The 13961-nt window shown below is 45.5% G+C and overlaps 1 protein-coding gene across 6 annotated transcripts in view; it reads right to left on the bottom strand.

The window, feature by feature from the left end:
- The window catches only part of Rin2 (Ras and Rab interactor 2), a 214052-nt gene that overhangs the window by 36760 nt on the left and 163331 nt on the right, over positions 1 to 13961 (bottom strand). For 4 of the 6 annotated variants that reach the window (XM_016002984.3, XM_016002985.3, XM_076570776.1 and 1 more), the window contains 2 exons: positions 6240 to 6432; positions 2251 to 2362 (listed from right to left, as the gene is read on the bottom strand). In XM_016002984.3, the coding sequence (XP_015858470.1) occupies positions 2251 to 2362; positions 6240 to 6432 (305 nt within the window). Of the gene's footprint in view, positions 1 to 2250; positions 2363 to 6239; positions 6433 to 11738; positions 11835 to 13961 lie in introns of all 6 variants that reach the window. The other 2 variants (XM_076570778.1, XM_076570777.1) reach the window with 1 other exon arrangement.

Genomic DNA, 13961 nt, shown 5'->3' with positions numbered 1-13961 from the left:
GACTACTGTGTAGCTTATCCAAACCAGCTGTGAGGGGGCTGTCTGCCAGCCAGACACAGCTTTAACCAGCCAGGCAAGGGCGGCTTCCCTGACTCACTCTCAGCACACGCTCCACACTTAGTAAACAGACACACACTTACACAACAACCTCTCTGTTTGTTTTGAAGTTCAGAGCACAGAGTAGGGCAGGGCCAAGAGGGCTCATCTGGCTGGAGCGAGAGGCCACTAGCCCTCGGCACCAATGCAATGGGTCAAAGGTCCCATTGTCCCAGGCCCTTTCTTCCTACATCATGGACCGTCAGGGCCATACTCCCTTTTGATGAGTCAGAGCCCTCTCATATAGGCATAGGGCAGAGGGACATGAATGAACCTAGAGGTCAGTTCAAGGGCTCTAGAAATCAGTTCTGGGTTATGTTCCATATAAAGATTCTAAAATCCTGTCTTCTTGCCTGGCCGCATCACACAAGCTTCCAAATGAAAGACGCAGTCAGACAGGAAGCTGTTGCCACATGTACAGCTCCCAAATGGTAGGGGTAGGCAGTGTCTTGGTTTCCAATCCTCATGGGCCAACCACCTTCCTCTCACCCAGAAAATGGACAATAACAGTTTCTTGCCTGCCAGGAGGATTGGAGTAGAATATCATTTGTTTTTAATGAACTATCTTATGTGAAAGAAGTGTATACAAAGGTATGGCGGTGTCTATTGCATCATCCAGAAATAATGCTAAAATATCTGCTATTGTAGCAAGCCCTCTCCCACCCATATCTGTATAGAAGACCAGCCTGCTGGGTAGATATCATTATGGTAGTACTCGGCCTGCAGTAAGTCATTATAGATAGGATAAGGCTTTGCACAAACTAGCTCTTTCAATGACTTGGAAGTCCCTTGAGGTAGGACTAGGGGGAGTGGTTGAAATCCTAGAATCTTATGGAGGGAAAAAAATCCTTCTGGCTTCAGGAAACTCAATAAACAGGTGTGTATGGTAGTGGTGGTTGCAGGGAGTGTGTGTGTGGGGGGTCCTAGGCTCACTGATAGTGACTGTGCTCCGGAAGAAAGGAAGAGGTTCCCTTGCCATGGTGAACTTTGGAAACTGGGAGGGATTTAAAAGCCAGGAGAACTCGGTGCTGGTTGGGCCAGCAGCCTTTCAAAAGCCACCTCAGAATAACGGAATCAAATTAACATAAATTCATTATTTATTAACTTACTATACCTTCACTATCTTTAAAATGGCGGTGGCTCTGACAACGTGACTTCAGGTTATCTCTCACTGTATTTACTTGTTCTCCAAGATCAGCCTGCTCAGGTGCTTCTGCTTCCCAGGTACCCTTGATCGTGTGTATTCCAGGTTTACACTTGAACCGGAAGCAGATCATGGATGCAGGCAAGGTTTTCCTGTGCCAGAAATATCACTTCCTTGTATTCTATGTAAGGTCATTGGCTCAAGGAGACTGGACACCAGGGTGAGAGACTCTCATGCCTGTCCTTCAGTTAACCTCAGTACCTTCAGATGCAGGGACTGAGTCATGCTCCATCCTGCAGGCTTCCTAACTCAACTCTCCTGGCCTTCACCCCTCAGCTTGCTAACCTAGAATTTTCAGATCCCCCCACTTTGTTGTGCAGATCCATTTCCTGATCTTTTCTTGGAGACTGGCAGTACCTCAGAACTGTGTGTTCCCTCTTTTATTTAAAACTTGGCCTCCCGACTGACACTCCACATTTTCAGTGACCAGAAAGTAGACAACAAAAAGGAAAGCAACATGGCTGAGCCTCAACTCCCTGAAAATCTGCAGCTCGTCATCTGCCCACGGGGCTAGATTCATCTCGGATTAACTGCCTTTCATGGAAGACTGAACAGTGACTACCTGCAGGGAACTCATGTGCTTGAGGCTTATTTATTCAGGAAGATGTGTAGACACATGCTTTGGCATGAGATCTTGTAAAAGGGCTGTGTTGCTACAGCTTCTCTGTGGCTTAGTCATCAGCAAACCAGGGCCCCAAACCTACACTGGGCCTAACTGGGGACAGGGCAAGAAAAGACAATCTACACTCAGCCCCTCTCATGTGCCAAACCCCAGGATGCACACAGTATGCGCAGGTTGTTTAACAGGCCTCTGAATTACTCAGAGGCTAACACCACCTCACTGTACAGATGAGAAAGCCAAAGCCGAATGCCAGGACTAGATGTCTGTGGGCATCAAAGTCTGGGCTCCCTCCCATCAGGCCTGCCCTCGCTCGCTGACAAACACTTACTGTATGTGCTTTCCTTTATAGCAAACTCCTTGAGCGGTGCTCCAAATTCACAGGGCAGGCGAAGGGAGAGGACTTTCTTCTGCATTTTGGAGGATTTACGAACCAAAAAGATCTAGTAGAAGGAAGGAAAACTCAAGTTAAGAAGATGAAAACCTGGGTACATAATTTTCCTTACATATGATACCACATGCATAGAACAGCCTTCCCAACAGAACTATACAGCTTGGTGAAAAACACGCTGTAGCTGAAGTTTTCCTGTGTCCTGGCCTGCCAGCAGTCGGGACAAATCTCTCCCACTTTCGTCCCCCAAGTAAACACACAGAGGCTTATATTAGTTATAACTGTATGGCCATGGCTCCAGCTTTTTGCTAGCTAGCACTTTTGTCTTATATCAGCCCATAACTATTAATCTCTGTATCGCCACATGTTCCGTGGCTTTACCTGTGGTCCCATTACATGTTGCTCCTTGGGCAGCTGACTGGCTTCTCTCTCAGCCTTCTTCCTGTCTCTCTCTTTGAATTTCCCACCCGCCTCTAATCTGCCTTGCCATAGGCCAAACGGCTTTATTTATCAACCAATCAGAGAAACACATATTCACAGCATACAGAAAGACATTCCCCCATCAACACTCCACAGAGAAAGCTCAGAGCTTATTGAAGACCCCCTTGCTTTCAAAAGGGGCTTAGAAGAACCCTACATCCACCCGACCCAACTTTATCCACAAAGCTCAAAATGTCCCTTGTCTGCAGAGGCAATGGCAGGCTGGTGACTCTTTCACTGTGGTAAGTATATGCCTTAGCCCCTGTCTCAAACAGGTGTCTTGGTGGGTGAACTTAAATCACAGAGAAGTTCACATAATCAAACTGTAGATGGTAAGCTGGGACTTCATTGGCTAAGGTGACTCATGGCATATTTACGAGAGGAACTTGAATTTGTTAAGAGTGAAAAAGCAGTTGTTTTGAAGTTTTAGTTTTTGCTTTTGAGTATGACTTTCTAACTTCTTTTGAAAAATGACTTAATGGGTCAGGTCAGACACATGGAAAAAACCCTCAGGAGAAAAAAAAATGGCTGCTGCATTTGGGAGGTGGGTGGGTATACTCTGAGGTTCACCCCAGCCAACACTGAGGCTGCTTCCTCCAGGTTTCACATACATTTTTTTTTTTTACACCAAATACATACACTGTCTTCACATACATGTTTTACACCAAACCAATTTCCAGGAATGATGTCAAGGCCACTGGGCCTCGGTCGGTGCAGAGGCAGGCCTGCCATGTGCTGCTGTGTAGGTCAAGTGCTCACAGCTCTCTAGCATCATCCACCTGGCCTATAAATCAAATGGGGTGTGTAGTTTGTGGGTGGCCTTGGTTAAGTTCTGGTCCCCTACTATAGTGAATGGCCCTTCTTTAAGGAGCTACACTGTCCTGTTCTTTAATTCTCTGTCCTCTGGATTGGAACACCTTATACTCTCTGCTTCTCTCTCGCTACAGCATTTCACACCCCCACTCCAGCTGATCTTTGCTTTTCTCTTCCTACAGTACCCATGATGCTTATCGGGAAAGGAGTGACTGAAAAAGCCTCTTGAGCTTTATTTTTCCCATAGTTCCCATGGGGCATCCATGGAACTCATCTGGTTCACACATCTGAGCACTCAGGCTCTGGGACAGATTAAAATTGAGGCAAATGCTTCCCAAATAGCATCCTGGGTGCATGTGTTTGGGATAAAGGGCCCAAACTCTGAGAGGCAGCTTCCTTAAGAAGTGGGGAACAATTAGGGATGAGTAGTGCACCCCTGGGCCTTGATTCCTAAAACATTGTGGCCTTATTGGGGAGGCTGACAAAGTCAAGCCTACAGAGCACATCCATCCTGAGCCTGCTTCTGTGAGTAACTCTGTGTTGATGCCCAGAAGCACATTCCTTTACATGTTGTCTGTGGCTGCTTTGCCTGACGGAGCCTGTGCCGAGTAGATGTGGCAAATACTGTATGACCAGAAAACCCAACAATATCTATACTCTGGTTCCTTCCAGAGTAGTCCACAGACCTCTGTCTTGGGCAGTTGCCTAATTAAGGATGCAATATCATCCTTAATACATTCATGCCACCAGGGCCAGGCTTCTAGCCACTTGCTTTTCCTCCATCCTCATTCTCTTCTCTGGTCCACATGGTGCCTGTCCTCTGCCTGCCCCATCTTGTCAGGATAGGCCCTGTCAAGAGTTCAGGTAGGTGGATAGAGAGACTATTCTTCTAGCTTATTCCTCATGCAGGTCTCAGCAGAAATGGCTTATGCTCCACCCCAGGAGGGAAGCAGGGCAGGGTGGGAACACCTGCCTGGCAATGTCCGGCTTCAGAATTTTTGGCAGAAATGCACAAGCACGTAATTCAACTGGTAGACAGGAAAGCCTCACAGGAAGAAGTTTCTGACCATACAGACCAAGGCTAGAGGCAACAGTCTAGTCTGCTAGCCAAGGAATTCTCTCCAAAGATGATCAAATATTGTGCCTCATGGCACCGAGCTTGTTCTAATGGAATTCTTAGTCCTGTCTGTTTCTGTTTTCAGGAAGGAAAAGAAGAAGCAAAGACAGACAGATTCACAGACAGACAGACTCACTTGTATGGACAGATAATGGCACAGATAGGCCCTGGCTGCTGCAGGACTCTGACGCTGCTATGGCATTCCTCAGCTGACTATTGACAGAATTTTCTCCTTACTATACACGTATGGCTTAGTTACTTTGTATCTAGCATACGCTTTAAGCCTTATTTTATCTGTGATTTTCTCTGTTTGTCTTTTGTTTGGACATTGCACAAAGTGCTGTCCACCAGAACGGTCTACAGTGATGGAGAGAGTTGCTATCCTGGGCCACCCGCTATGGCAGTAACATGGAGGTCCTAAGTACAAAAAAATGGAGTTAGTGAAACTCAATAACCACGTTGCTAATTTCATTCACTCCAATGTGAGAGAGTCTAAATAGCTTTATGCAGGCGAGACCCTACCATAATGACAGCACCAGGTATGCCAGTCATGGAATAATGGTTTTTTTGTTTTGTTTTGTTTTTAAGGAACGTCTATAGAGCAGTAGAATGGTATGTATGTATGTATGTATGTATGTATGTATGTATGTATGTATTTATATCTAAAGTTGACATCAGGTATCTTTGTCAATTACTCTATACTTCATTTATTGAGGCCTCTCAATTGAATCCAGAGCTCACAGATTGGTTGGGGGAGCCGAAGTTTAGTCCTCATACTTTGTATGACCAGTGCATTATCTACTCAGCCATTCTCCATCTTTCTTTTTTCTCTTTTCAAAGAGAGTCTTTCTACATAGCCCAGGCTGGTCTTGAACCCAGATCCTCCTGCCTCAGCCATCCAGTGTTAGGATTGCAGACATGGGCTACAGTGGCTATTGGTAGGGTAAGCATGCTGAATAAGAGGAACCAATGGTCCTGGATAGGTAGTAGCTGCTGAAACAGAATCTGACTTAGATTCACATGGAAAGTGACTGAGAAAGACCAAAAACAAAACAAACAAACAAAACAACAACTATAAAACCCAACACTGGTAGCCTGAGAAGACAAGTCTGTGGCTCACACAACTTCTTAAGGTTATGGCCCCAGATGTATGGTTGGGCCCCATAGGGTCCTCTGACTCAGAATGAAGGGAGAGCATCAGGGCAGGCAGGGAGCCAGAACCAGGCCCCGAAGGTCAGGCCCAGGACCTCTGGCCAGGGCTCTTCCTTCCTTTGATGCCCTGGTCCCCTGCTGAGCCATACAGTCTGATCATTGAGCAGATGAAAACAGGAAGACAGACCTGGAAAAGGTCTGCTCTCAGAAACTGCCTTGTGGACCCCAGAATTCCCCTGCATTGTATTTGAGGTCTACACTGGAAGCCACCTAGAAGCCGGGAAGAACTTTCTGGAACTATCTCTAAGTGTTTCTCTGTCAGGTAGCAGCATGCCTGCCTCAACCTCCCCCGAGTCTTGGGTCTTACCCCTGGAGGCTGGTTCTGCAGAACCTCTGCTGCCTCCTCCTCACTAAGACTCAGCTGCAGCCATATGGGATGGGTGTGGAGGAGCCGGTCCAGAATGCTGAGCCTATTGGAGAGGCTGTCATAGCCAGAGTCTCGGGGACACGTCTTCCCATCCTTGTCTTCAGAATAGCCATCATCCTTGTGTCTCACCATGCTAGAAAAAAGAAAAGGACAGGGCTCAAAGGACTGATCCCACCCCTAGGAACATACTGGGCAGACCTGTCATAGAATGTGTAGCATCCTAAGGACATCACCCTTCTATCTAAAGATCTTGAGGACAAACATGTTTTATCCACCAATATAAAAGGAAGCACTTTGTATGCAATGGCCCAGCCCTCTGCCTCTACCCCTATTTTCAAAAGGTTCTAAATACTATAAAGACTATTATTATTTGACTTAGGTTTGTTTGTCTTTGGGCATAAAGTATTTCTTACTTGGAGGACAGACCTTTAAACTGCTAAACTTCAGATACAGTTGTAGCTAGAGTTTTCCTGCCTTGCCCACAGTCAGGACAAATCTTTGTCACCCCGTTAGTACCACAGCCGCTTAGACCTAACCAAGTAAACACAGAGACTTACCTAGCTCTGCCTACCAAGTGCTGGGATTACAAGCATACACCACCACTGCCCTGCTTTCCTATGGCTTGCTAATAGCTCTGACCCCCAGGCAACTTTATTTATTAACATACAAATAAAATCACATTTCAGTACAAATAAAATACCACCATAAACCTGAGGTCTCAATGCTTAAAGACATTTGTCACAAACACAAGTACTGTTGCCCTTTATAGGCAAATCACACTTGGGGATATTTGTTCTGTATATAAATGACTGGTTTTCTTTTCTTCTTACAAACCTAAGCATTCTTTATCCCCAACATTAGGAATAATAAAAATATCATAATTCAATGGTGCTGTGCTATTCATAAAAGCCAACAAATGTATGCCCTAAAAGCTTTTTATAGTTGGGTGTGGTGTGGTGGCACAAGCCTTTTATCTCAGCAGTCAGGAGGCAGATCTCTGTGAATTCAAGGCCAGTCAGGGCTACATAGTGAGACCCTGTTTGAACAACAAACGAACAACCCCAGACCCACAAATAAACAACAAATGGGTGCATTATATTACTCAGCTACAATATGAAATGCTCCCACAGGGTCAATCTGGAAAATAGCATGCTAAATGAGAAGAGCCAGGTAAGTAAGTCCATCCCATTTTGTGGTGGGGGATAAGGGGTCACTGAGCTAAGGTCATGGTATTGGGTATTGTATGACTCTATTACACAAGTTCCGAGTAGGAAGAGACCCAGGGAGAGAAAGTAGGTTAGTGGTTGACTGAGAATAAAGGGGAGGGAGAAATGAGCAGGGACTACAAACAGGTACCAGGTAACTCCAGGAGTGTGGTATACGGTAACAGCAAGGAATGCACAACATCATGAATACATTGAAAACCCCTGAATGACTCATGTCTTTCAAATGGGGAGGTTTTGTGGTCCGTAGATCATAGCAACAGACAAGCCATATCGACCTCCTTTGGTACCAACACCTAACTCTAGGTGAGAAATGAGAAAACTGAGGCTTGAGGATGCATGGAGCTGCTGGTTTCTTCACAAGCACTCCTTGAAGCACTACACTGTGAGTACTATAGTGTTGGTCTAGGTACACATGTGTATTACATGTGTATTACATGTATAATTCTAGCACTTGGAAATGGAGGTAGAAGGATCAAGATTTCAAGGTAGCCAGGTGTGGAGTCCAGGCCTTTGATCCCAGCAGAGACAGTTGGATCTCTTTGAGTTGGAAGTCTGATTGATGTACATAGGGAGTTCCAGGCCAGCCAAGGCTACAGGTGAGATCCTGTTTCAAAAACAAAAGTAAACAAAAAGCAAAACAAATCACAAACGAAAGGATCAGGAAGTCAGATCTTGATCGAGGGCATGTCCTTGCTCAGAGGGAGAGTATTGAAATTCTAGTCCAAGATTGCTTGGTTCTGGGGACCCTCTTCCTCTCTCACACTCAGCACTGACACCTTCCCTGGCTCTAAGGGACCAGGTCCCCACCATGGTCCCAGAGTAGCCAGCAGGAATGTCACACTTGATCCTTGTGTCCAAAGGCACAGGCTTAGTGTGGGGTACATCCAGTCATCAAACATGCCCAGTGTGTGTCCTGGATAAAGCCCTAAGACTGGGAAGGATGGAGAATGGAAGACTGCTGAAAGGAAACATGAGATTGTCCATCTCTGTCACTGTCATGGAAACAAAAGGAGAACACTAGGACCCCCAGGGAACCCATCCCACCCCTTTCCCCAGTGTCTTGGTTTTATACAGATCTAAACAGCTTCAAGTTTCATTTATCATCTAGATGCGTACCTCAAGCACCAGCTACACAAGAAGCTTAGGCAGAAGGATCACCTGAACCCAGGAGACCAAGGCCAGCTCTGGCAAGCCAGTGAGGTCGTCCCAGCACACACACACACACACACACACACACACACACACACACACACACACACACACACACAAAATCAAAGAGAAGCCTTGCTTTTTGTGTTGTTTTTGCTCAAATACATGAAAGTTTTCTTTTAATTTTGTTGTCAGTTTTCAGAAAGAGGAGTCTGTGTCAGAATAAGGGAAGGTGCTGCCCCTTCTGCAAAAGCCACCACAGTCCCTCTGGGTGTTCTACAGTGACTCCTCATGGGGGTCAAAGAGCAAACTCTTGAAGCAGGGGTGAAGACTCCTATCACACAAGTGAGCCAACTGAAGACCATTGCCTCTCCACCCCACCCATCTACAAATGTCATCCGAGAAACTCAGACAGGGTCAGAGGTGAGACTGCACACCAGATAAAGTCAATGAGACTTTGAGGTGGGATGTGGGTATGGGGATCACAATGGAAACCATACTGGAAGACTATAACTTGCCAAATTTGTGAGCCTGTGTAGGAATCCTCTGGGGACTGGTGAAGCTGCAGACTCCTGGTTTTGACCCCCAAGATTCTGATTTTGTGGGTCCTGGTGAGTCAGAGCCACCCGGTTCCCTCATGCTCTGGGGAACACTGATCCAGTCCACTTGAGGATGTCACTGTAAGGAACGCGAGGCTGGCGAACTAGGTAGGGAATGTGAACTGTGGATTCTGATCAGTTAACTGGTTTTCTTCGAGGGCTGGAGGAGGGGAGTGGTGACACGCTACTGAAGGAATGCCAAAAGTTCAAAACAGGTACTTTAGAGCCACAGATACACGGTAGTATAGCGCTGGCCTAGTATCTTCAAGGCTGGCTCCTCAGCACTTCAAACCAAACCAAACCAAACCAGAAAAACCATAGCGCCACATTTCCCCACCGTCTCCAATCTGCCATATATTATCAAGTCCAAATCTGACAGTATCTGACAATGGTGTTCCTCCCAGGTGTTCTGAGCAAGTAAGAAAGCATTTCACTTCTTCTTAGAAGGTCACATCCCACAAATCCTCCCTGGTTTGAAGTTGTTGTTTTTAAAAATGCTCTTTGTTCTGATGATTGGCCTCAGCCTAAGCAGCCAGGGCCCAGACAGGAAGATGGTGAGTAAGATTCATGGAGCCTCATAAAGAAGAAACCATAAATTAGACCTTGCAATTAGTCTTTGGCACAGTCTTGATCCAGCCAGCCACGTGAGGTTTATAGTGTATTATTAGAGGACCAAGTGGTGGCTTTTATCAGGAATAATCTTCAGGAAAGAGCTGACAGATGACATATGGACTGTCAGGTGGATGCTCTCACCCCCTCCAGAGCCTCCTTTCCAGGACAGGAGTCCACACTCTAGTTGTTGGGGGCACTTTCCACCAACAGCTGATAGCCTCTTCATTCTCCTGGAAATTCCTGGGAAGTTATGTCTGCTCTTCCCCTGGGAAACAACCACTGCCCACGACATACAGATGTGGCTGGAGAAGGGAGTGGCCTTCTCTCAAGGTGGGGCATTTTAGAGTGGGATTTGGCAGAGCCCAGATTTTTGCCTTGCTTCCCTTTCTGTCTATCACCCTGCTCCCGAGTGCCTCCTTCTAGAAACTATCTGCACAGGAATTTGTGCATCAGGCTCTGCTTCTAGGGAGCTCCACCTAAGACCGAGCCACCGAGAGGAACAGAAGCCATTGATTTCTAAGACAGACAGCTATCTCTATGTAAATCAGTGCTGGCAAAGGCTGAGTGGCTTAGAAAGGTAATAAGGCATCCCATGATACAATCCAGGCATTTATAATAATGACATGGTCCCAGTGAGGTGTCCCAGGGCCAGCCTCAAGGATGGAAGCATGGTATCCCTCTTCTGATTGGTCCAGGCATGTGAGACCTTGACCAGTTCTGAGCCTCATTTTTCTCGTTTGTAAATGGTACCTCCAACACCAGGTGGTGATTATGCCTTAAGGCTCACTTGCCTGAGAGCAAGCAAGGATTGTGACCTTGTGCTAAGTCCAGTTGATAAAAGACCATAAGGAAAGACCAAAGGACCATGGTGGCAAAGAAGGGGCTTAAACACAGAAGGGAATAAGAAAGAGGAACAGGGGAGAGTCAAAATATGCAGGCTCTACATTAATAGTGAACATATATGATGTGAAAGCAAAAGGGAATATCTGAAGGGAGGAGAGGTTTATCAAATAAGGACAGAGGAGAGGATGGAGGGAAGAGAATAAACACCCACTGGGAAACTCATAGCCTGCATCTGTTGTCGTGGAAACAACAGCCCAGCATCATGACTCTGAGTTAGGGCTCTCTAGCACCTGATGCCCCTGGGTCACACGTGATTTAAGGCTCTGGAGCATAGGATGAAGGGGTCTTTCCACTTTCTTCATTTCTAGGTACCAGACATTAGTAGCTGGAGGAGGTGGAAGGGTCAGTGAGGACATCAAGTGAACCCTCAGCGGAACAGCCAGGCTGACACTTGACTTAGTTTTATTAGAATCAGCAGGATTAGGTTCAGTCCTGAGAAACCGCAGATTCCAAAGGACAGATGTTCTTTCACTTTCTGATCAGACCCTGGGAGTCAGAAGAGACCACAGTGCAGCCCCTGATGGCCAGTCCTAGTGTCCACAGTATATCCAGAGGTTTTCTTGAACATTCCACTACACTGCTCTCTCTACCATATACCATCCAAAACAACATATCTAAAGTGTTTATTCTGACTTTATAATTTTTGTCTTTTTCAATCAAACATGAGATAGTAAAGTAAAAATATATAAAAAATTAGAGGTTGGGGTGTATAACCTAGAGGTATAGTCGAGGATGGGCATAATCTTGGGTTTGATTCCCAGCATAGCCCAAAATAGATATGTTAATTAATTAACTAATTAGTTAATTAAAATTGATGTGAGGTTGTTTCTATGGGAAAAATATTAGCACAGTAAATTCAGTCCATAATTTTCCAGATGTAAGAATCCTAGTTCGGGTGTTAATAACAATAAAAAAAAAAAAAAAAAAAGAGCAAAATGCCGAGTTCTTACTGTCAATCAAGAACAGTCCGTGTCCACCTGGCTGTTACGTCTCAGCAGATGTGCAGTGCTCTGGACGGTTCAGCCTTCAGCCTTGGAGTGTAGGTACTGCCAAATAAAAATTATAGGACTCCATTGTTATAGACTAAATTCCTGCCCCAGGCCTCAATGGGGAGCCTGAAATAAAAATGGAGTCACTGCTGCTCATGGCCAAACCCAAGTCAAGTTGATATCTGTCCTCCAAAGAATTCTAAGAATAGACAATTCCCAACATGGAATCAAGAGAGAGAGAGAGATAACAGCCAATTCCCAAACAAAAAGGTTTCAATTGACTTAACATTCCCTCTGCCTTAATTAAGTAAAAAGGTAACTGGAAGCAGCCCTATGCTAACCAGTTACTTATGTGGTTTTTTTGCTTGTTTGTTTTGTTTTGTTTTTGAGACAGTGTTTTTCTATGTATCTCTGGCTGTCCTAGGACTTGATATACAGACCAAGCTGACCTCAAACTCACAGAGATCCGCCTGCCTCTGCCTCCCGAGTGCGGGGATTAAAGTTGTGCGCCACCACCACACCCAAGCCCTCTCTCTTTTTTGTTTTTATTTTTGTTTCTTCAGTACAGGGGTTCTTTGTATTACAGCTTTGACTGTCCTGGAACTCACTCTGTAGCCCAGGCTGGCCTCAAACTCACAGAGATCTGCCTGCCTCTGCCTGCCTCTTCCTCCTGAGAGCTGAGATTAAAGGCGAGTGCCATCACCACCATCTGGCCCTCTCTCCTTGTTTAAGACAAGGTTTTATTATGTAGCCCAGGCTGGCTCAATTTGTAATTCCCCTATCTCCATTCCTCACAGCCCACCTCCTGGATGCCAGGGTTAGGCACCCTCAGGAGACCTTCCCTTAGATCTCCTTCTATTACTCTCTTCCTCTTCCCACCTTACAGAGAAAGCAACTTTGAAACAACCAAACCAGTTTTAGAAATCTTTCTGGTTTCTGGCTATACAACAACCTCTGTCCTTGGCTCCTTACTACACTCATTCTGATTTACGGAATGATACATTGTTCCATCCTACAATTGATAAGATCTTTAAACTAAATTCTAATTTTGTCTTCCCTTTGTCTGAACAAAGTGCAGTAAGCTTATATAAACAAATAAAACAAAAAGATCCCTAGACCTTCTCTTTGTGTGTAAGAAACATCTCTATTGAGTTAAATAACTCAATTAATTGAATTAATTGGGCACCTTTTGTCATTTAAAATAGTATGTATCTCATTTTTCTTTTAAGACTAAAAGGTTTGTTTGTTTTTAAATTAAACATTTCAGGCCAGGGAGATGTCTCAGCTAGTAAAAGCACTGGTCACACAAGCCTCACAACCTGCACTGAGTCCCTGCATCCCAGGTAAAAAGTACAGAGTAATCCTAGCATCCCTATGGTGAAATGAGAGGCCAAGACAGAAAGCTCTCCCAACAGAAGAATTTCCCAAAAGGCCAAAGGCCAACTAGCCCGGAGTACTCAGCACAGCAGCAAAAATAAGATAGAAGGCAAGACTCGGAAACGTTGACCTCCACATGTATGCACATGAGCGCGCGCACACACACACACACACATACACACACACACACTCACAAAATAAACTTTTTAAAAAATGGAATGACAAGTCCTTAATGGAATTAACTGAAAACAACTGGCCCCTTGCTTTCCCGGTGCTTATGTGTGAGAGCCTGTGTCCACCCAGCACAAATGTTCACATATCTGCCTTGGAATCTGGTGTGTTCAAGGTCCACCTTCATGGACAAAGACATCTTTATGCTTGATCAAGGTTTTTGTTTTGCTTCTACTTACAAATTTACTGATGAGCCATGGAAATCTAGTCACTTGGAGACATTGGAAAGGTCTAAGTAAATGCTCAATCAGACTCCTCCAAACTGTCAAAACTGAGCTCAAATCCAACTCTCCTCCCCACTCTCCTTCAGCTACAAGGAACCCAGGGCTTGGATCTCCTCACTGCCATCTGCATATCTCCAAGGCATTAATTCCTTCACAGGCTGACCTCACATGAACCATGCTCAGACTCAGTCCAGAGCAGGCATGAGTAGGAGACGGTATTCAGATAGCCCTTGCTCCTGAGGAAGCGGGGACACTCAGGAGCATTTGGTCTGAGCTTCATTCTGAGGCCCCTATGTTCAATCTTAGGCTCAGGCTTTCCCTCAGCCAGGCTCAGAGGAGTCTACTCTGGCTG

The sequence above is a fragment of the Peromyscus maniculatus genome, chromosome 4, assembly GCF_049852395.1.
Source record: "Peromyscus maniculatus bairdii isolate BWxNUB_F1_BW_parent chromosome 4, HU_Pman_BW_mat_3.1, whole genome shotgun sequence".
Taxonomy (NCBI): domain Eukaryota; kingdom Metazoa; phylum Chordata; class Mammalia; order Rodentia; family Cricetidae; genus Peromyscus; species Peromyscus maniculatus.
Note: the sequence above shows the minus strand (reverse complement) of the source record. Positions and strands in the feature narration are given on the sequence as shown.